General features: G+C 50.5%; 1 protein-coding gene and 1 long non-coding RNA gene across 9 annotated transcripts in view; both read left to right on the top strand.

Moving 5' to 3' along the window:
• The window catches only part of RPS6KA2 (ribosomal protein S6 kinase A2), a 345,946-nt gene that overhangs the window by 257,014 nt on the left and 66,122 nt on the right, over window positions 1–22,810 (top strand). For all 7 annotated transcript variants that reach the window (XM_072830504.1, XM_072830506.1, XM_072830518.1 and 4 more), the window contains 4 exons: window positions 11,952–12,032; window positions 14,148–14,227; window positions 17,805–17,911; window positions 20,796–20,833. In XM_072830504.1, coding sequence (XP_072686605.1) covers window positions 11,952–12,032; window positions 14,148–14,227; window positions 17,805–17,911; window positions 20,796–20,833 — 306 coding nt within the window. The remainder of the gene's footprint in view (window positions 1–11,951; window positions 12,033–14,147; window positions 14,228–17,804; window positions 17,912–20,795; window positions 20,834–22,810) is intronic.
• On the top strand, window positions 11–7,635 carry LOC140635635 (uncharacterized). Of its 2 annotated transcripts, XR_012032995.1 has the most exons (3): window positions 11–3,695; window positions 3,785–5,960; window positions 6,164–7,635. It is a non-coding gene; the product is annotated as an uncharacterized lncRNA (long non-coding RNA). The 2 variants fall into 2 exon arrangements; XR_012032992.1 differs by having other exon boundaries at window positions 11–5,960.

Here is a 22,810-nt window from a genome sequence, read left to right as displayed (position 1 = left end):
GTGAGGATCTCGCCAAGGGGCTGGCTGTGTTTGAGACGTGCGGCTGCGGCCTGAACTGTGCCTGCTGTTTGCATAAATACACTTTCTGTTTAGTATTGCACGATTTCTGAAGCTGCTTCTAAAGGAGTGTATCGGACACGTTACTCTCTGATGATAAGCGGTACAAACATTTCCCTGAACATTTAACATATCCCTGCAAAATTCCCACAATTTTCAGAGAGGAGGCTGTATTGCACAAATAGCATTCCCCCACCTATGTCCTGCTGTGGCATTTGGAAAAAAGCTCAATGAGGGCGAAAGCAGAAGCAGGTCGTCTGGCTACATGTGGACCACAAATCAGCCTGAATCCTCAGCCAGACTGGATTGCTCGTTTTCAAACAAACCACGATTCCCAGCTGTGTTGCTTCCCTTTTGTGGCTGGGTTTCAGAAATACAGTCCCGCACCTGATTCTAGTGCTCCTCAATCCCACCCCCCAGTGAAGCATAAGCCCTAAACACAAGGCCAAAAAAAACTGCATCCAAGATCACCATTCCTGGCTCCTGGCCTCATAGCTGACAGCACCCAGGAGCTGAGCGGGTGCTACTCTCTGATCCCCGCCCACTCACTCTGTTGGTGACAGTGTAAGATGTCCCGGCACACACACCAGGCCCTGGGCAGGTGCAGCAGAGGCTATTGGTCATACACACTCATCACGCCCTGGGGAGGAGGCCATGAGGGCCATGCTGGGCTCTGCCGGCCTGCGCTTAGGAGCACAGCCACCGAGGCCGGGCTTGAGGAGGCCGGCTTTGTAGTAACAGGAAGGCAAGGTGGCCCCTGGCTCCTGTGGAGCATGTGCTGGGCCTGTTTGACTCGTTCTGTAAGCCAGCAGGGAACTGAAGCCTGCTGAGGACCAGATGGGGTGCAGCTGCAAGGTGGGGGGCCTTTATCGCAAGGTGGGGAGTTGTCAGGGGCTGGGGGCCCCCAGTTAGGCCATCGGACTCCATGAGGCTCAAAGACGTCAAGGCAGCATGTGAATTTTTAGGTCTTAAGACACAATGTTGTCAGCAAGTGCATTCAGTGGGCAATTCAAGCGATACGCCATTCTCTGCACACATGTCACTTCCTGTTGGCTGGCAGATAAGATAACCAGCAATAGAGGGCAGGAAGTGCGTGAACCAGATACAGACTTGCCCATTCTAGGTATTCAAAAGAGAACAAGTGTTCTTCCAAAGGAGGTTGTTCAAAGATGTGACCCTAAACGGTTCTTTCCCTTAAGTCACAACTGTTCCGTCTTCCCTTCAAATATGACCTCACTGTCCCCTGTCCTGGAAGGAGAGGGAGGAAATGCAGGGGTGACACTATGCACTATGCACTATGTCTATGCACATGCTCTGGAGGCATGAAGTCAAGTCAATGAGCTAGAATTCGCCCTGTTGAACCTGCTGCGAAGCCTGTGCTCCATCAGCATCAACCGTGACCTCTCAGCTTGTGCCAAACACTCCAGCTCGGTGATTCACCTTCCATGGATGCACGTCTCCACACTTGTTTATCATCCAATCCAGCGTCCTTGAGAAAGTGCTCTGGACACAGTATTCCACGGATCAGACAGAATAGAAAGCTGTGTCCACAGAACGATCATAATATCATTAAACACCTGAGCACCTCCATCAGGACAGGACCATGCACATATGGGCAGGTAGGAGATACATGTGCCTGTGGAAAATATGCCAAAAGGAACATGGTCATAGGATTATCAGTAGTGTTGCATTTTCTTCCCTATACTCTAGATTTCAAGTTTTCAATAAAAATAAAACATATTTGACTTTTTGTAATGTAAAATTATTAGTAAAATACTTCGGAACAACGTGCTTGACTATGGAAAACCATTAGTACAGAGTGAGAATGAGCCATATAAGCATCTAAGAAGAGGGAGATTTCCCGTGCCCTGGTGCTCCTTTAAAAGCCGTCTTTCAAACTAGACGTTATTTGACACCCTTTGACTGCTACGGCTTTCCATAATGGCCCATCACAAAATAATAGATTTTTTTTTCCCCCAGAAATACAATTGGGATTTATTTTCTAAAGAGAAAGTGAGAAGATTTACAAAACAGTGCCTCAGGTGAGGTGGTCCTTGGACCCATCGTAGGAGGACGTGCAAGAAGGAGGCCAGGTGTCTGCAGGCACCACTCACCACATCCCCTGGGAGGGGACGTCAGCCCTCTCTGAACCCCCCTCTTTCCTCATTCGTCTAGGAAGAGGTTTGGCTCAAAGGGTGATTTTTTTTAAAGATTTTTTTAAATTTATATATTCATGATAGACACACAGAGAGGGGGGCAGTGCAGAGACACAGGCAGAGGGAGAAGCAGGCTCCATGCCAGGAGCCCAACGCGGGACTCAATCCCAGGACCCCAGGACCACGCCCTTGGGCCAAGGGCAGGCGCCAAACCGCTGAGCCACCCAGGGATCCCCTCAAAGGATGATTTAAATCAGCTTGAGCTGCACCACCTCTGCATTCCATGAGCCCCAAGTTCTTCAGATACTCTCCACCTTCTCGTTGGCACCGGTTTGCAAGCTGATTAGTCATTCTGAAGAATGTGCGAGAGAAACAAGGACTGCACCGTGACAGTGGCAGTGATGCTCCCCGCTCGCCAGCGGCACCGAGAGTACAGACAGCCCCCCCAGAGCGCAAAGGCAAGGAATTGCAATAGCGAAATCACGTTGAGAAGGTAAACATGGAAAGGGGGTGGAGGACTCGCGGAAGTCATTGTAAAGCGCCGGATTGTTTCTCAAAAACATGGGTGACTGTCGTGTGTGCGGAAGAGAGAATTGTTGTCAGTGGAATTCCAAATAAGTTGACAGAAGGATAATAGTCCCTGACAGCTCTATTTTATCTTTAAAGAAGTTTGGAGCTGTCAGGCGCCTGCCCCCTTTCGTTTAAGGAGGTGGCGCATCACTTGTAAGGGAAATGTCAGCTGCTCAGAAGCTGAGGGTGTGACAAGCTGGCAGTCCCCCGCCCTCGTCTTCCAGCACCTTCTCCGCGCCTCGCAGGGCGGTGCTGCCTGCCTTCTGCTGGCTTACGGACCCTTTGCAAATGTTCCCCTTCTTCCCTAACTCTGTATTCGTTACTCAACACCCTTGTTACAGTAACAATTCCTTATCAAGTATTCCAAGCATAAGGAGTCCAGAGGTTGATGCCCCACTCTGTGTTGTAAGGGAATGGGGCTCGGTGGCCGTAACCACGGTCCCCAGCATGCGACCAGGAACGCAGACAGCCTGGTGTCCATCCCCCGGGTACCGAGTCCATATGTAGGGACTGTGACCCACGTCAGTAACAGCGGCTCCTGAGCTGGGCCACCCCTGGAATCGCCCGTGGGACCTCTGTAGGATGCGGCTGCCGGGTGCCACCCCCAAGTTCTGAGTTGGGTGGTCTGCGTGGGTGTCAACATGAGAATTTGTCACCCCCAAGGGAAAGGACCCCGATACGGTGGTTGGGAGCATAAACCTGGGCCCTTGGGCTCATCTCGTGTCCCCCCTGTGGGCTGTGTCATCTTCATGTCCTCCTACTTAGAAAGGGGTGATGCCATCAGAGTACCTGCCTCCTGGCGTTGTTGACGTGAGAATTAAATTCACCGAGTGTGTCGGACGTCGCAGGCCCGGCGAAGGTCAGTGTCGGGTGTCCTCAGCTCTGCTCCTTTTCTCCGTGGACCTAGGAGAGGTATTGGGGCTTTTCCTGGCTAGTTTTGGGAAGGTCTGATGGTGTGGGGGAGTGAAGGGGAGGTGGGACATCAATTGCCATCTCCTCAGGAAGGGTTCCGGCTTCCTCCAGCCCCAGGCCTGCGGCTACCACCACGTTCATTGCCACGAAGGACGAGCCTGTGTCGAGGCCCCGGCAGGGCTCAGGTGTGGCTGTGTCCCCTTTCACCGGGCCATCCTCCACCGTGCGGAAGGGCTTTGTACGTGAAAGGTTTCTTTGCAGTGATGGTTTCCTGGTAGGACTCCACCAAAAATTAGTTTGGCCCAATTTTTCAACCATCTTCCTTAGAAGTTGACTTTCTAAGCCCAAAGGTAGGCATTCCCTGCTTTGAAGAAAGTCCGTACTCTGTCCATCTGAGGCTGAGGGGGAAAAAATCCATCATTCTGGCAAAATCTCTGTCGAGCCAGTTACATTATTGCAGATGGGTTCACAGCAGCGGTGGGAGGGCCGCCGACCACGAGGATGGAGACGTGGACCCGGCTGCCGCCTTCTGAGCTCGTCGGATCACTGGTCGGGGCTGTTTCTGCTAATCGTCTGTCTTCTCTATAAGAAGTAGAGCTGCGAGGACACCGCTCGGACTGTGAGCAGAGGCACGGGGGGTGCAGAGTGCGTGGTGGCCGGGACGGACACAGGCTTACATTCGTGCTGATCATGGCCTTGGAGTAGTCCTCGGCCGACGCGGCCCAGGCGGCCTCAGACCTCAGAAGGCGGTTGCCAGCACCGTGACGTTTATTCCTTTTCTCTGACGCCGATAAGCTTCGTTTCAAGACACCGACTGGCTCAGAAACTGAGCTTCAGTGAGCGCCTTAGTTTACACTGATTTTATTTCCGGGCAAAGTCATTAACGTCATTAGGCTCACATTTGGATAATTGCAAATTCTGGGAGTGGGGGTGGGGGTGGGTTTAAGTGTCCCTACTGGTAGTCCTCCTTGTACCAATGAGGACACTGAGGCCAGAGCAGTGAAGCCACAGTCACGACCGTCCCACGGTTTGCAGGCTGTGGAGTCAGAACCCGGTGCTCCTCCTGTAACAGGCTCCGGGGACCCAGTCCTGTCCCCTCACATGCCCAGGCTGTGCATCAGGAATCCACGGCCGGCTAATTGTCCTCAGGCATTCACTATTCGGGGGCTATTTTCCCAGTGCGTGGTCTGGGACAAAAGGTAAAATGAGTGACTCCCCCTTAAGCCTCCCTGGCTTGTCTTTCTTGGGCATCCTGGATGCACCTGCACATCCATAGGGAACAAGCACGTTATCCTACAGGGCCTGTGTACTTTGGGGTCCTTTATCTGTTTTTTTTCTACCAGAATTGTGTTTCTTGGATTGTGGATGGGTTAAAAAGCAGAAAGTAGATGATCATCCTTCCTTGTCATCTTTAATGCCTGTGCAGTATAAATGCAGAAGAGAAACAGGCTGAAGATTCATCCACAAAAAGATTCTTTGGTCAAGAAGGGACTTGAGAAACATGCCTTTCTCTCTTTAAATAACCTGGTGTAGAGAAAAAGACAAATCTTGGGGAGTCAGACCTCATATGGCCACCAACATGGTTACCATTTTTAATTTTTATTATTTATGGTTTTCTTCCTTTCTATTTTCTCTGGACTAAAGAATGGTACAGAGTTTTGACCACCAAACATTTAGGAACACAACTTTTCGTGGGAGCATAGTTTTTGCTTTGAATTTGACCTCTGAAGGTTATAATGTATGGTGTGAGGACAGATTTTAGCCTGCATCCAGGAGACGGCTTGGGGTATAATTTCAGACCCAGGAGATTTTGTGAGCAAGGGAAGGAAGCAGTGAGCAGCGGTCAATTCACTGAGCAGAGCCTGAGCTCGCCACCCACCTGCGCGTGGACTCCAGTGCTACATGAGCATCTCGGACTGGCTCTCTCATGCTGCACGGGCCATTTCTCAGAGACTTCTAGTGACTTGTAGGAAGGCAGGGATCATGTGCCAAGAGGCAGCCCGAGGTTCAAAACCTCTCTGCTCCCATGTGCCAAGCCATTAGGCTGGCCAGCAAAACCAGGCCTTGCATTTTGGTTTCTCACTTGATGGGACATCTCAAAGGACCATGGATATTGAGATATTTTATTACCATTGAAAGGGGCATGAGCCAACTTTTAACTCCTAAAACTCCAGCACAGGCCAAGTGGTTGAGTAAAAAAAAAAAAAAAAATTAACAGGTTGGAATGTCCTAAACTTTAAATTCCTCATGAGCACAAAGAAATAGGTACTTCTTTTTTTTTTTTTTTTTTTTATTTATTTATGATAGTCACAGAGAGAGAAAGAGAGAGGCAGAGACATAGGCAGAGGGAGAAGCAGGCTCCACGCACCGGGAGCCCGACGTGGGATTCGATCCCGGGTCTCCAGGATCACGCCCTGGGCCAAAGGCAGGCACCAAACCGCTGCGCCACCCAGGGATCCCAGAAATAGGTACTTCTAAAGTTGTTTAAAGGAGAGTAGGTCTTGAACGTCATGAAGATATGTTGGCCTGATCCAAAAAAAGAGTTCCAAGAAAGTAGCTTTAGTTTTGTATCATGTGTCATGTCCACCAGGGTAATCCCACAATGTACCCCCTCCCCTATGTTTCTGGGAAGGAAACCGTGCCCTTCATAGTAGGATGAATTTGTGTTCATCTCCACATTCATCTTAGCACTTGGGGCCGCCACAGGCCATGATGGCTGAAGGACACATGAAGGTCACAGCTGGCACCAGGGGATGCAGATTGCCTACAGAGCAAAGCCAGTCATGAAAACCACATCCCCCTAATCCTCCACATTGCAGGGCAGCTACAATACAGAATTGGTTTGAAATACAAAACAAAACTTCATTTACCCCCAATACCTATGGTTTATTAATGAATCTCAAAATAGCTTAGAACATCCTTCTTTTTATATCCGTAGTAGCAAGCCCCACTCAATCCCAGACTCACCTGTCAAATACCAGGAGCAAAAATCCCAGGGAGATAATGGGGCCTGACCCCAGATTCTGCACCAGCCTAGAGCTGCCCAGCGAGACGACTGCTGGCGTTCCTCTCCAGCAGGCGGGATGTCTCGTGTCTCAGCTCACGACATCTCTCCCCGGTTCTGACTCCCTGACGCCATAGCAATCCAGGGATGGAGGAAGCACCTCTCTGAGCTTTCTTCTTTATGCATCTAAATCTTAGGAATCAAAATCTCTCAGCACCCTAAGCTGTCCCAGAGGCAGCCTGAAGACAACACAGACAGTGACCCATTTGCTGTCCATGCCCGTGTCTCTTCATGCAGGGATACTCTGTGGCTGCGAACCAGGTGGCCGAGCTGGAGGTATAGGCCCTTCCCGCCATCCCTGGTTCTGGCCCGAGAGCAACCAGCAGGGCCAGAAGGGGCATCGATGAGGGTGGAGCGTGGGCTCTGCACGCCTGAATGGAATCCGCAGACCTGGGGATCGACGGGCCGGCCCCTCAGGACGCCGGCTCCTGCCTCTTGTCTGCAGCTGAGGGGTCCTGCTCCGTGTAACCACTGCGCTTCCACATCTTGTTAGCTCACCGTGCGGGTCCCCGGACATGGCACCGTCGGGGATGCAGTCTCAGCACTGACCAAACCAAGCCCCGTGTGAACACAGCCTGTTTCCCGGCCCCGGGGAAGGACCCATGCACACCTGGGAGTCATGGTCACAGTACACGTGTGTGTGCACATGTCCCAGCTGAGCTGTTCCCTCTGTCTTCACAATCGCTCAGGGCTACTGCATTCACGGAGGCTCCTGGCCCTCTTTCTGTTTGCCCCATGCACCTCTACGCATTTTGCTGCCTTTTGCTGCTACGATCTTTTGGATGGCCAGTCTGGGGACATTTGAAGCTCATCTCTCCCTTGTCCCTCCATTATTTCTCCATTGCTTTTATTAAACAGATTCCCACCTGGACATCAGATGGGCATTCCTCTTTGTTATTATTTTTATGGATTGATTGTTTTTTAACCTTTAATTCTTTAATCGATCTGGGATTTATTTTTGTGTAAAATATAGGGAGGAAATTTTTTTTCTGCTATAATTTAACAGTTCCTTGGAAATTTAATGTAAGATCTTTTTCTGATTTTTTCACCAGGCTTCTTAAGGCCTCTGGTTTCCGTCACCAACCCAGTATTCGGTTATGTAGCTAAGCAGTTTTCCTCATGCCAAACAGATCTGAAACAGTAGTAGTAAGATCGGTCTGTTTAGATGATTTTTAGATGCTCTGAACCAGCGTGAAAGACCAAACTTCTCGAGGAGATGGCTAGGTGGGTGTGGGAACACAGTGGCTCCTTTCCTTAGCTGCTGTGCTTCCTGGGATCTCCTCAGGGGTGGTGAATGGAACAGAGACCTCTCCCAGGAGAAGACGCACCAGGGGGTATGAAGCCTGCCGCCTGCAGGCCCTTGTCAGCCTGGCCCGCTCCACTGAGATACAGGACACCTCCAGGAGGCCGGCTGGATGCATCGATGAGCTCCTCCCTGTGAGGAGGCAGCCCAGGCCTGGGGCGTGGTGACGCATGTGGGTCCACACGGCAGGTAACATTCGGAAGGACAGTCCTGTGGCCTTGCTGTCACTCACATGACATGCCTGCAGCTGATGGCTCTGCTGTCTTGAGCATCTGAAGTGTCCCCCTGCCCTCTGGCCACCAGCCCTGGCTCTCACACCACAGAGAGGGCCTCTGGCTCCCCTCACTGCCATCTCCACACTGCAGCCCCCCAACTCTCACTTGCTGGGGGCAGAGGGGGCAGCTTTGCTTGCTCATGCGGCATAGAGAAGACCCACAAACCACAGATGGGGAGTGAGCAGGAGGACAGGGCTCAGAGGAGAAAGAAATTCGAGGTCAGGCGGTGAGAACTGTGCTTTCGCCATCCCGTTGTCCCGTTTCCGAGGAGTGAGGGGACCAGCCCTGTCCCAGGGTCAGTGTTGTCTCGCCTTACGAGGAGCCCATGCTCTGCCGTCGGCGCCACCACCACGCCTGCCATCCTACAGCCTGTTTTCTGTTTATGTAGAAAAGAGAAAGGACACTGGCTAAGGCCTTGCTCACTTGACAGTGACTCACAAATGATAAACAGGAAAGGCAAGACTCAGTTCTGCAACACAACCTCCTAAAGAGCTTGCACGCAATGACCATGACCAATGAGGAAAACAGGGTCTGAACTCGGGGCTCACGGCTCAGCGATACAGGCTGCATAAGTAAAAGGCCCAGTGACTGTCTCCGCTCTGAGTGCTGTTCCCCTTCCATCTCCCGGGGGTCTGTGGTCTCTGGGCTAGAGTCTATTTGTAGCACGGATGGGGCACTGCGCCCCTGTGGGATGCACCAGCCCTGGCCTGGAGCACCGCTTCTCTCCACAGCGAGCCTCGTCTGCTCTCCCATAAATGCAGGGTTGCATGGCATGCTCCCCAGGGCCCTGTGAGCAGTGATGTCCCGTTCCATTGGTCCAGCCAGCAGAGGACCCACTGTGTGTCACCTGGAGCATGGACGATGACAAGCCAGACCCCACACCCATTGCCTGGTGCTTTGGTCCTGGGGTCTGGGGGCTGTAGGGGTGTAGGGAAGGCCAGGCCCAGTAGGTGCCACGGGGTGGCCTGTAGCTCTGCCCATGGCCCTCTCTACTGACTTGTGGGCCTTTTAGAGGCCAAGGGACACCGAGGTCACTGTAGTTGCCAGGGTCTGGTATTGGTGCGGGAACAGACCAGCAGTGGAACAGAAGAGGAAGGTCAGAGAAAGCCCCGAAGTTTTCCCCCGTAAAGCCCACCCTGCAAAGGAACACAAGCACCGTGTACTGTGGGGGATTCACAGGCTGCCTCCTCGTTCCCATGACGACCCTGTGAGGTGGGTTCCAAAGCCAAACCCCCCTCTAAGCAACAGCTGGGATGCAGGATGCATGCTCTGAGGCCACTGTGCCCCAGCAGGCCCCCCTGCCCCCCCAGACAGGCAGGCAGCACACAGCCCCTGTGGGCGGGGGGGGGGGGGCGCAGGGGGGCTCCAGGGCATGAGGACCTGAAGCAGAAGCAAAGCCAATGTGAACAAAGGGGAAGGTAGGAGGCTGTCCTGTGACCAGGAGTGAGACAGGACTTCTTTGTTCTCTGATTGTGGTAAAATACACATAACGTCGTATCGGTCATTCTAACCATTTGTAAGTGGCATCAAATCCACTCACAGCGAGTATAACCTGGTATAGCCGTCCTCACCACTGTCTATACCCACAACTGTGTCAGCATCGCAAACAGAAGCTCTTCCCAGCGCCTGGCTCCGTCCCTTGCTGTTTCTGGGAGCTTGACCACTGTAGGGACCTCAAAGAGATAGAGCCTTACAGTATTTGTTCCTCCGTGTCTGGCTTGTTTCACTCCGTGTAATGTGTTTGGGGTTCCTCGTGCTGTGGCATGTATCAGAATTTTATTACTTTTTAAGGAGCGATCGCACTCCACTGCCCAGATAGAGCGCACTTTGTTTATCTGTTCGTCATCGACAGACGCTCAGGCTGCTTCCACCCCTTGGCCGTGTGAGTAATGCTGCTGTGAACATGAGCGTGGGGTGTGAAGGTGTCCGTTTGAGTTCCTGTCTTCAGTTCCTGGGGATGTAAACCTAGGAGTGGAATGGCTGGGCCACGCGGCGGAGCTGCGTCCACCTGTTTGAGGAGCTGGCACGGTGTGTTCCACTGAGTCTGTGCTGTGGCACATTTGACCAGCTCAGGCACAGGCGTCCCAAGTTCTTGCTCCAACCTCTCCAATGCTTGTCATTCCCCCCACCCCCACTTTTCTTTTATTACAGTCATTCTTTGGGAAGCATTTCTTAAATAAAACTTTAAAATTGCACATCACAAGGGCCAGAACATAGATGGATTAAATGCCTGGGCCAGTAACGCAACACTTACACGGGTCACTCGTAGGAACATTGGAGGAGATTCCCTCCCTCTGTTCACATGGGCGCCACAAGGTCACTGCCCCTGGTGTATCAATTTGCTTATGGGAATCTTAGGGTTATTCTTATTCTCAAGTGGTGGGCCTTTTTGGCCGGTTTATTTTTGCCTCAAAACTAATTCCAGCTGCGTTCCCAGATGGCTACACTTTGGACAGCGTCAGCACTAAAACCATTAATAATGTAATTGATTAAAACACACTAATGTTGGAAAAAATCCCTAGTGCCTGCGTATCCTCAGGGACAGAGAGAAGCAATCTTCTTCTTGATTTCCAGTTCTGCCAGAAATGAGAAGATGGCGATTTTGTGACCCTAAATGATTCAAGCAAGGATCATTCATATGCATATGCTAACACTCTTGGAGGAAGGAGTGTCAGGGACCCCAGCTAATACCAGATATCACCCTGCAGGTTACTCATTACTTACAAAGGGACATATGGGTCCTTACAGTAAGAGACTGGTGATTTGTCACTTTGATCAAATTTAGCATCACATAGAGAGGGTACTGCAACATGCACACCTTTCCTGTTGCAATCAGAGGTGCACAGCATCACCTAGGAGAGACTTTAGCTGAAAAAGACCCTTAGTCTTACGAAGCCTCCAGCCCTAACCTCAGTTCACAAGAAATAAAGGAGTTAGAGCCACCAGTTGAGCAACAATCAGACAAACCCAGAATATGAAACAATCTACAAGAAACTGGCCTGGCCTTCCCAAAAAGTCCACAAAACATTACAAAAACAAACAAACAAACAAAACCATGGGATAGTTCTCTTCTGGGATAAAGAAATATAACAACCAAATGTGATGTGTGAACCTTGTCTGGATCCCACATTGGGTAAACTAACAGCTGTACATGGCATAGTAGGGGGGTGTTGAACATGGATTGGGTATCAGATGACATTGTGAAGTGATTGTTAAGTTTCTTTGAGGTGACAGTCGGGTCAGGGGTTATGTAAGAGATTGTCCTTACTCCCAGGAAATGCTGCTTGCACACATACCTAGGAGTCAAGTGTCACGGGGTCCATGATTTAGTGTTAGTTTTGGCTGCAGTGTGTGTATGTGTGGAGAGAGAGAGACACGCAGAGACAGAGAAGGACCAGAAGGAAAGCAAATGTGTCAGAGAGCAGACAGCTGTCGATTCCAGGTGGATGACTCAAAGGTGATCATTATCCTACTGTTTCAACTTTCGTGTCTACTTGGAAATTATTGCAACAAAACAAGGGGGGGGGCAGTTATTTGTAGCTAATGTTTTATATTCCGAGTTCTCTAGAACACCATTCCTGCCTCTTGAAAGGCTGTGTTTTTCTGTCTTGCAGTTCGGGACCGAGTCCGATCGAAGATGGAGAGAGACATTTTGGCAGAAGTGAATCACCCTTTCATTGTAAAGCTTCATTATGGTAAATAGAGTAAAACATAACCTACTTACTACTTCTGTGGTTTTCCTCTCTGAGGGAGCAAAATGCCCTGTTTTAACCAGAAACCAAAGTAAGGGGCTATAGTTTGTTACTGATTAAATCATCATTGATAAAGTAGGAAAGAAAGAAAGAGAGAGAGAGAGAGAGAGAGAGAGAAAGAAAGAAGAAAGAAAGAAAGAAAGAAGAAAGAAAGAAAGAAAGAAAGAAAGAAAGAAAGAAAGAAAGAAAGAAAGAAAGAAAGAAAGAAAGAAAGAAAAACTGACTCTTGGCCTAGATTGGAGTGAATCTATGACATATTTTTGTGTTGTTTTAAAGTAAAATGCTTTATGCCCAATAATTTCTTTAACCAGAATGGCATCGCCTTCTATATTTCAAGTGAATACTGTGTTTCAAGCATTTTAAAGAGAGTAGCTCACTGAACCCTCAAAACTTTCTTTCAAGGGAGGTCATTGTTTCCATGTCCTGGAAGAGAAATGAGACACAATCAAATGATTGTGATTCTTGTGGCCACAAAACTCGTTTGAGTTTGCTTTCTTCCATTTCTCTCCTCGGGGAAGCAGTAAGTGAAATCTTCAGAATAAAAATAATGAATGAGGGGCGCGAGACTGCATTCACGCTTACTCCCCTACTGAATAATTAGCATGAGGGAAGTATAGAAAATAAAACAAAACCAAAAAACAACAAAAAAACCCCAACCCACTTCATTGGTTTCAAAGCTCCAGGTGTGGGGGATTGTCCATGACATTTCAAATCAGAAGGAAGCAAAGGAGTAAGCTGTGCCCAGAGGTGGGAGGGCGGAAGCTTGTCACTCTCTGCTGGTTAACTTCTGATGATTACTAAGAAAACACCTCAGTCTTGCATAGAGAGTGTGTGGCTTATCCTTTCAAAGCTAGTTAGAGTGAATATGGGTGTGAAGTCGCTGGAAGGTGGCTGTGGCCGTAGGCAGGTGTCTGACCTGACTCATAGCAGCCCCGGGAGGTGGACCCCCACACACACAGCCACCTGTGCAGCCCCTGCTCGTTAGCCGCTGTCAGATCCAGTCCCATGTGTCATTTCAGCTGGCTTCCAGAGGATTTCCCTGAAGAACAGCTGAGCATCTTTCAAAGATTTTTTAAGCTGTCTTCCATGTCAGCTCTGTGGTTGATCAAACGACATTTGTTGTCCTTCTGCCCATCAAGCCCTAGGAGAGAGGATTTAATCCACACTTCACTTTATACGATTCTGACAAGGATTTTTTTAGTTAGAAGCTGTCTGTTTCTAAAACCCTAATACATAGAATGTTTCTAGTGTTTTCTTTTAGAAAATAAAAAGTTTTCAAGTTAGCTGGGATATCAGGACCCCCTACATCCGCACTTTCTGTCTATACAAAATAGATACCAGATGATAGATCATCAATAACATTGAACTGAGTATCAATAGTCAATAGTGGTTTGTTTCTCTCAACCCTCACATGCACGTTCAGCCCCCTTTGGGGCAAGGTACACCTGGCTAAATGGTGGACAAGACCAGAGACATAAACCTAGTTTGCGGTGATCAAACCTAGAACATGGGCTCCGCTCACCTTTAGTCTGATACATGGGGTCAACCGGTCACCAATGCTTCCAAATGATGGATTTCCTGACCTGGAGTTGCATAGAATGACATATGAACATATGACATATGACATTGCATAGAATGAAGGAAAGGAGGCTTGTCCACCCCGGGTTGGAGCCATCATCCGGCTGCTGACCAAACTCCTCACAGCAAAGCTGTTGGTCCAGTGCAACCTACGTGTGCCCAGAGCCCAGCATCAGCAGTGGTGACAGGAGAGCAGGTTGGAACTGCAGATAACGTGCCTCCATGTATCTTCCAGCCCCTCTGGGGTTAAAAAGGAAGAGGGAGCAAAGGAGAGGGGAAGAGCAAAGAGAGGTGACCCTCTAGACTCTCGATAAAGGTGGGGAACACAACAGACTCACTCCTGCCGGCCCTTTCCTGGAGTTCTGCCCCAGCAAGTGCCCCCCCTCGCCCCGACCCGGCTCCAGTCCTGTTTCTGGAAAGCGCCAGCACCACAGCACATGTTCCGGGCCCCCTGGATGCCAACCCTCTCTCCTTCCACAGCCTTTCAGACAGAAGGAAAGCTCTACCTGATACTGGACTTCCTGCGAGGAGGGGACCTCTTCAGCCGGCTCTCCAAAGAGGTACTGGGGACAAAGGGGGATGGCGAGCACTCGGGGGAGGTCTGTGTGTGTGGTGTGCATGCTGAGTGTGCACTGCGGGGGTGCGGTGTGTGTGCTGCCACTATGTGCTAACGATGTGCCTGTCCGTGTGTGTGAGACTGTACTATGTCAGTGAGTATGCTGAGTGTGAGAATGTGTGTCAGTGTGTGCTGTGTGTGCATGTGGTATGCATGCTGTCAGCATGTGTGAGAGTGTGTGTATGGTATACATTGCTGGGAGTGTGTGTCAGAGAGGATGTATGTGCAGTATGCGTGCTTTGAGTGTATCCATGTGGTGTGCATGCTATCAGTATGTGTGATAATGTGTGTGTCTATCAGTGTGCATGCTGTATGGGTGTGTGTGCTGCGATTATGCAAATGGTGTGTGCAACATGTGTGTCAGTGTATATGAGTGTTGTGTGTGGTGTGCATGCTTTGAGTGTGCATGTGGTGTGCATGCTGTCAGCATGTGTGATAATGTGTGTGTCTGTCAGTGTGCATGCTGTATGTGGTGGGCGTGCTGCGATTATGTGCGCAATGTGTGTGTCAGTGTGCATGCTGTGTATGTGAGAGTGTGTGTGTGGTGTGCACGCTGTGTGTGTGCATCTGGTGTGCATGGTGTCAGTATGTGTGACAATGTGTGTCTGTCAGTGTGCATGCTGTATGTGGTGTGTGTGCTGTGACTATGTGCAAATGGTGTGCATGTCAGTAAGTGTGAGAGTGTGTGCTGTGTCAGTGTTATATGCTGAGTGTGTGAGAATGTGTGTGTCAGTGTGCATGCTGTGAGTGTGTGCATGTAATGTCCATGCTGTCAGTATGTGTGAGAATGTGTCTGCGACGTGCGTGCTGTGCGTGTGAGAGTGTGTGTGTGTCAGTGTGTATGCTGTGAGTGTGTGGTGTGCGTGCTGTGCTGCGGGGGTTACGTGGTGTGTGTGGGATGCGTGTGCATGGGAACATTGTGTATGTGCATGAATGTGTCTGTTTGAAGAAGTGGCACGAGCCCTACAGAGAAGCCCTCTGTTGCCATAGGAAGACTTTCAGCACACGGCCCTCCCGGGGGCACCGTGCAGCGCCCCGACCCCCGACCCCTGACCCCTGAGTGCGGTCCCACGTGGAGCGGGAGCAGAGGGCCCTACAGTGGCAGCTGAGGAAGAAATCTCCCCATCTCTCACTTTCTGTCGGGTCTTCTTGCAGGAGGTCTCCATGACCGCAGACCACTTCTGGACCCGGGGCCTTGTCCTTGACCTCGCGGTCCTGTTATAGGAATTGTCCAGAATGTTACCCAAGGCCACACGAAAGCTCTCTGGCCCCTAGTTGATGTGAAGAGCTCTCTCCTGCCCCAGGCAGCAGTAGCACTGGGCTCAAATCCCAAGGACCCCATGCAGTATCCTTCCCCCATGAGCCCCCCCAATCCCAACCCCCGCCCCTGGGCAGTCTTACCTGGCCGCGCTCATCGGCCTGAGACAGTGCGTTCAAACCGCCCTTTCCCCTTCTCTCTCCCTCCCACTTTTTGGCCGGGAGATCCTTCCATCCTGCGTGGACCTCCAAAGTGAACCACAGATCAAAATGGAGCAGGAGTGGGGGTCCCAGAGCCCGTGAGATGCTCTCTCCCTCTGTTTTTTAAGGGTCCCTCAGACAGTGCACCATTGATATTTTGGGCTCCTTGCAGTAAAGTCAGATCCTAGTTCTACAAAGAGCCCTTCTGGAGCAGGTGTCTGTCCCTGCTTGTGCTCACATGTTCCCAGAGATGCAGAACGGTTGGCATCTGCCCATTTCTCACCTGATAAGTATTGATTTCCCCTTCCCCTCTCAGGCCATTTGGGGTTTGGGTTTGCCCAGCATGTGGCATGACACACCCCGTCGTTGGGCTTCTTGACCAAAAGGCAATAATAATTAGCACAAAGCCCTGTATGACCTCACGAGGGGAGCGTGTGTCTCCCACAACACCATTCATTCCAGAATAAAGGTAAAGTTGTCAAATGTGGGTGCACCAGATTCTCAGAAACAACATGGGAAAGTATCCTCTTTCTGCTCTCTCTTGGAGAGAGAAAATAATAATATTTAATTGCAGAGTCGAAGAAAGAAGATTTTGTTGTCAATTAGAATTAGTAAGGGATTAATCTTGAAAGCTGCTCATTTCTGGGTAGGTCCCAAAGTATAACTGAAAAGCAAAGATGAAAACATTCACCTCTTTCACCTTGGAACAAGGCCACTGGACGGCATCCTGTCGTGTGTGGGCCACGGTACTGACTTCCTCCGAGGACGCACATCCGTGGGTGTTTCATTCCTATGCAGACACTATTTGTCATCTATACTTGGGGACCATACTGAGATGAGCCCTGGGTACTGGACAAGTAGAGAAATACGGTTGTGCTCTGAGCACGGAACCGCAGACAACCCATGGTGTTTCTAGACAGAAAAAGTCGGATTGGAGAGAATATGATTGCTAGCAGAATCTGATTAAAAGTAAATCCGTGGACTATGTTAACTGATTTAGAAAAGAAAACTAGCCAGGAGAGGTGCCCATTGAGCGCAGGAGATAGAGCAGGAGACTCCAAAGGCCAGAAGGGCAATGAGGGTTGACAGCCCCAGAGGTCACCACCCAGGACCAAGGGGCATGAGGCCCCGATGGGGGGTATCCCTTCTGTGGAATGGATGTGCTCCACCTGTTCCAGCCTGACGTCGTCACCATCCAGTTCCCCAAACAGCTCTTGTTCTAACTCTGTGTACCAGGCCGCCTGCTGCTTATGTGTTGATTCCTCATGTGTCTGCGTTCAGAGAGAGCTCAGTGATAACTTACCCTTCTAGTCTCTGTGACACTGATTTCTCACAGTGAATGTAAAGAATGGTTTGTGATGACAATCTGGCTTCCTAGTAAGGTGACTTTAAACAGTACGCGCTGATTATAACAAGCACCACAGGTACGAAAGTGTCCCTCGGATGATGGCTTTCAAGTGTGCTGGGCACCTGGCCTAGCATATGCCTCAGCTCACCTGAGCCAGGATGTCCGACTCGTGGACCCTGACACCCATGGGTCCCTCTCAGCCAGCCTCCCCTGGCTCAGGGTGCCTCACTGACTCTACACCACGTACTTGTTGTCTCCGGTAGAGCTCAGCCCACTTTGGGTAGATGGGAGGGAGTCGGGATGCATTCTCAGCAGCCCCTCATCAGGCCTTCGGGATGTTGAGGTGTCACTTCACATCCCAACGACCTATGTTAAAATATCAACCCAGAAAGACGTTCCCCCCCCCCAAGTGCTACATGATTCCTGGGTGGGGGAGGAGGAGGTGGAGGAGGGAATTAAGTGCCCCACTTACGAGCTAATTAGGCCATCTTGGTAGGGAAGCGCTCTCCTGCCTTCACTCCTCTCCAGACCATAAGGAAAACTCATTTTCCCGTTGTAAGAGCCAGCAGAGCATCTTGGGGGGAGCCTGTGATCTTCCACAGAGCAGAACTGACTCGAGTGCACTTGCGGGGCTGACTCACAACGTTCTCTGGCAGAGTTCTTCAAAACAAACCAGCCACAGAATAAGCCGAACGGTCTTGTTCTCTCTTCCTAGGTGATGTTCACCGAGGAGGATGTCAAGTTCTACCTGGCTGAGCTGGCTTTGGCTTTAGATCACCTCCATGGCCTGGGGATCATCTACAGAGACCTGAAGCCCGAGAAGTAAGTGAGGACACAGTAGGACGCTGCCTCCACACCCCACTTCTTGCCGCCCCAGCTGGTAGCTTCTCTGTTTGATTCTCTGTTTGATTCCCAGATGGGTGCCCAGAAAGGTGTAGACTGGGGCCATCCTCCTATGGGCACCTCCCACGCAGGTCCCATCTGCCCGCCCCTGAAAAGGTGCCCAAACAGGTGAGAGGCACTGGGAATGGCGTATCCATTCCCAGTGCCTCTCACCTGATCCTCGTAACAACACATCAGGGAAGACCAGGCTAGGGCCGTGTCCCTGCTGTTCCGGGTAAGGCTGGGCAGGTAGGGGGCATGCCCCCCACTCCTCCTTGCTTCTCAGCTGCCGCCTCCCCTACAGTGGGGAACTCCTCAGATGTGGCCACCTCAATACTAGTTTGCCTCTTCCGCTCCTGTCCCTTCTCTGCTGTCCACCTGCAGGGCTAGGAAGCCCTCGCCACGACTTCAGCCAGCCATTTCCAGGTGGCAAGTCAGATGAGCTTCTCAGAGAACTTTTCTAAAAGATTGTGGCACCTGTTTCCCCAGATCTTCTGATGAGATTTTGCGCGTCTTTGGCAATGATCATCTATAATGTTTTAGGACATTTTAGCAATCTATTCTAAATTAAAAGATTAAAGTCCCTCCAAAATCACAGTTTCCATGTGAGGTTTTTTTCTTATATTCTGTGTAGAGCAGACTCATAGGAGTGGGCCACGTGAAGAAGGTGATCAAGTGGGTGCCATTTTGGGTTCAGTAGGGTTGCTTGACCAGAGCCCCAAAGGCCAAGTCCCTGATGTTCTCACTCACTATTCACTGTCCTGTGAGACCATTCGATCCCACACATGGAGGGTGAGGTCCATGACTGCTGGTGGACAAGGTAGAGGCTGGTGGGACCTACCAGCTTTGGCCATAAGGCAGCCTGTACACTTGGGCTGACTCATCACCAAGGGCTCGGGCCATGGGGTTCCAGCCCATGCTCCACAGCCTTTCCTCCATCTACACCGAGCTGAGGAGAAGACGGCTCTTCTCTGATGCCATTTTTATTAGATATGGTGGTCGTTTATGGGAAACATCTGGGCAATGTAGTGTCCATACATGGTACACTTGTCCAACACCAGAAGGACGTGGCTTTGACTTAACTACCTACAGTAGTTAGCTACAGTACGCCATCACTGGCTGCACGCGTCAATAAAAGTTTAAATAATCTCAAAAGGCCTCATCTTCAGCATCTCCGAGGAGAGAACAGTATCCTATTAACTCCAGCTGCCTCCCTCAGAGAGCGGTAGCGTGAGGCAGGTCTCAAAGCTGTGAGCCCCAGGCACTCGTTAGGGCGTGCACCCTGGTTCTCTCTCTCTTTAAAGGTCAAAGGGATCTTTACAGTTAAAAATAGTAATATTTAATTGCAGAGTCGAAGAAAGAAGATTTTGTTGTCAATTAGAATTAGTAAGGGATTAATCTTGAAAGCTGCTCATTTCTGGGTAGGTCCCAAAGTATAACTGAAAAGTAAAGATGAAAACATTCACCTCTTTCATGATAAATTGGCATTTTAATTATGTGCTGTAACATTTTCCTTCACATTTCAATTAAATAGTAGGTCTCTTTTTTCTCAATCCCATGGCAGATTTTTTTCAATTGTGGTAAAAAGAAAAAAAAAAAAACAATAGAAAATTAGCACCATAACCATTATTAAATGTGCAGCTCTGGCCGTGTGCACACTCACATCGTGTACCATGCAGCCACCAGCACTGTCCTTCTTCCAAACTCTCTTCATCTTGCAAAACTGAAACTCTGTCCTGGTGAGACACTCACACCCCACATCCTCCCCTGCCCAACCTCTGGCACCCCCTACTTTCTGCCTCTATGAATCTGAGTGTTCTGGGTCCCTCGTATGAGTAGAAGGCATGTTTCCTGTGTTCTGCCTGGCTTACTGCACTCAGCACCTTGTCCTTTGGTCCATCTGTATGCTGGTGTGGGTCAGAATGTCACTACTCTCTCTGGCTGTTGAAGGCATCACATATGAATCCTCAAGGCCTTGCTTTGCTTTTTCTCCATTCTGCTTCTGGTCTCTTTAAGGCTGGGCTAGTACCCTCCAGGAGCTGATGGGACAGGATTTAATTACAGCAAAAAAAGAAACAGAAGACTAGGAGCCCTGGGGTCCCCAAGGCCTGGAAGAGGGGCTTCCTCTAGTGTTGGCCAGCCTCTGCCCTTATAGGATCTCCCTCTGCCCTGCAATGAAGAACACCCTCCCACAGGAAAGCTAGGAAGGGTGAGGACGACACCCCCTCCAGACTGACGCTCTAGATGTCAGACACTGGTGGGACGAGGGCTTGCAGCCAGTGCGATAGCTCCTACAGCAAGGTGAAGCCTGCCGAGCCCCAAGCCTCCTCAAAGCCAGGGCCCAAGGTATCACAGGCTTCCCCGGCAGAGCTGGGTCAGTCCCGAGAGGCAGGGTGGGGCTCAGAGAGGGGTAATGTGAAGAAATAGTGCCTCTGGCCATTGAGGACCTGCCTGGATCAGGAAAAACTCAAGAAGCTCCAGATTCCCCACAGACCAAGGCAATCTTGAGCCCTCTCAATCACGTTCTTCATGAAGGACGGTCAGAAGGCTTCCTGAACCTTCCTATGGGCTACAGAAAGTCTCAAACCTGTAGGCCCCTGCTTCTGTTGGGTTAACCCCAAACACTGGATTGGAATCCACTTGTGGCTCAGCAGAGAAGCTGCTGACTGGGGAAGCAGTGATCCCAAAGCCCACGTCTGCCTGTAGCAGGTGACATCTGTGTGGTGACTGCTGCCCTGGCTGCCCTGCTGTGCCCCCCTGAGATCAGCATGACCCTCAGCTGACCAGGGCTCTTGTAAAGCATGTTTTCTTCCCTCTCTTTCAGCATCCTGCTGGACGAAGAGGGACACATCAAGATCACAGGTTTGTAAAGGACAGCAGTGTCCCTGGTAAATGTGGGGAGCAGCTCGGAACCAAAGCCCTCATCCCACCAGCATCTGCTGACATGGGTCTCACTTTTGGCTGAAGTTTTCTTCCATAGGGATTAGCTATGTAGGAGTGTGTCCTCTGGGCATGTAGAGATACTCAGACTTTCCAGGCTCCCTTCCTTTCCTCCCTCCTGACCACAGAACCTTCCATCACTTTCCCTGCAGACTCTCATCCCTGGCTGTTTTGTTCAAGGATGATGATGCACAGGACCCACCCCTGGGCAATACTGGTGCTCTCCTGGGTAGCACGTCCCGACCCCACAGCCTCCTTCCCGCCTTCAGTTGCCCTGTATGAATCCACATGTGAGCCTGCCTTCCTACTGAAACCTCACACCCCTCCCAGTGCCACCACATTAGGGGACACTGAAAACACACTCCCTAGTTCCATGACACCCGTTGTAGTCATGTCCTCTTGCTGCTGTCACGGTCTCCACGGTCTCCATACAGTCGGTGGCTTACAATGACACAGCTTCTCATCTTCCTGTTCCAGAGGCCACAAGTCCAGAATGGGCCTCAGGGGCTACCGTCAGGGTGTCAATGGGGCTACGTTCCTTTCTGGAAGCTCCAGGACGCCTGTTTGCTGCCTTCTCCATCTTCTAGGAGCTGCTCACATTCCTCAGCTTGTGGCCTCATCCTCCCTCTTCACAGCTAGCATCACGGCACCCCCTAATCTCTGTGACCCTGCCCCCAAATCCACAGAAGGGCCCTCGTGTCACGGGGCCCACCTGGATAACCCAGGATCACCAGCCCATGTCAAGTTCCTTGGCGTCAGCAGCTCTGCAGGACCCCACTTCCTGGGAGGTGACCTGCTCACAGGTTCTGGGGCTTTGGCTGCGGGGCTCTCTGGGGGCCATCCTCCCGTGAGCTGCCCTGCTGACCTGGTTCTGCCTCCTGTGCAAACACACCCACTCCTGCATGTCCACCGATTTGCTGTTCCTGAACTAACGCTCTCCTCTCTTCCCCTGGAAGCGTGTCCCTGCTCAGGGGGCCTGGTCGACCCCTGCTCTTTCCTCAGAGCTTACCTTGGCACCCCTTCTTCCTGAGACCTCTCTTCCCTGCTCTGTGGCCCCCATGAGGTCACACTGCCCCTCTGTTGCTGGCCTGCATTCCCCCCCCACCCTGTCTTCTCAAGGGTTTACCCGGTCTTCACGGATCCCCAGTACTTGGTGGAGTGCACATGGTAACCGGCAATAAACATCGACTAAATAGTTTTACGTGCTTGTTAATGTTCAAAGTTAGAGTTTTGAAATGTTTCATGAATTTATATACCAGAAGCTGATTATCCATTTAATCGAACCTTCAGGCCACCCACTCCTGGCATAGAGTCCTAGGGAGCCTAAAATGTCATGCCATCGGAGTTTTGCAGCATGTGGTAGAGATTTAAGATTCTGTTAATACTTTCAAAGTTTTCTCTGCCAAACGACGAATTGCACATATCATATAAAAGTCACACTTGTGCCTGGTAGCTGGAAGGCATTTTGAGCTATAATGTCAAATTTTTCTATTACAGCATTTCAGCTTTCTCTGGTTCAATAATCATGATGATGATGATGATGATGATGATGATGATGATTATTATTCATGACCCCAAGGTAATAATATGTGCTAATTTGCCATTTTGACCAGGCACAGTTTACAAACAACCCCCTCCCACACTCTAATGTGCAAAGCAAGCCACTACGCTGAGTGAGCAAACCCACCCGTGGGTGTTTAATGTTCTCGCTCAGCATGCGACCTTACTCCACCCCCACGAGGCCCTGGAAGGAACTGATGGATATCATCCTTCTTCCCAAACATGCTGAAACTGAGGGTGCCATCATCTTGGAGCCAGTGTGTCCCCTGTATCCCTCACCCACTAAGTGCATTAACGCACAGGCTTTGGAAAAAGATAGACACACTGAGGATTTCTTGG

Source organism: Canis lupus, chromosome 1 (genome assembly GCF_048164855.1).
Source record: "Canis lupus baileyi chromosome 1, mCanLup2.hap1, whole genome shotgun sequence".
Taxonomy (NCBI): domain Eukaryota; kingdom Metazoa; phylum Chordata; class Mammalia; order Carnivora; family Canidae; genus Canis; species Canis lupus.
This window is presented reverse-complemented; position numbering and strand designations above follow the sequence as displayed.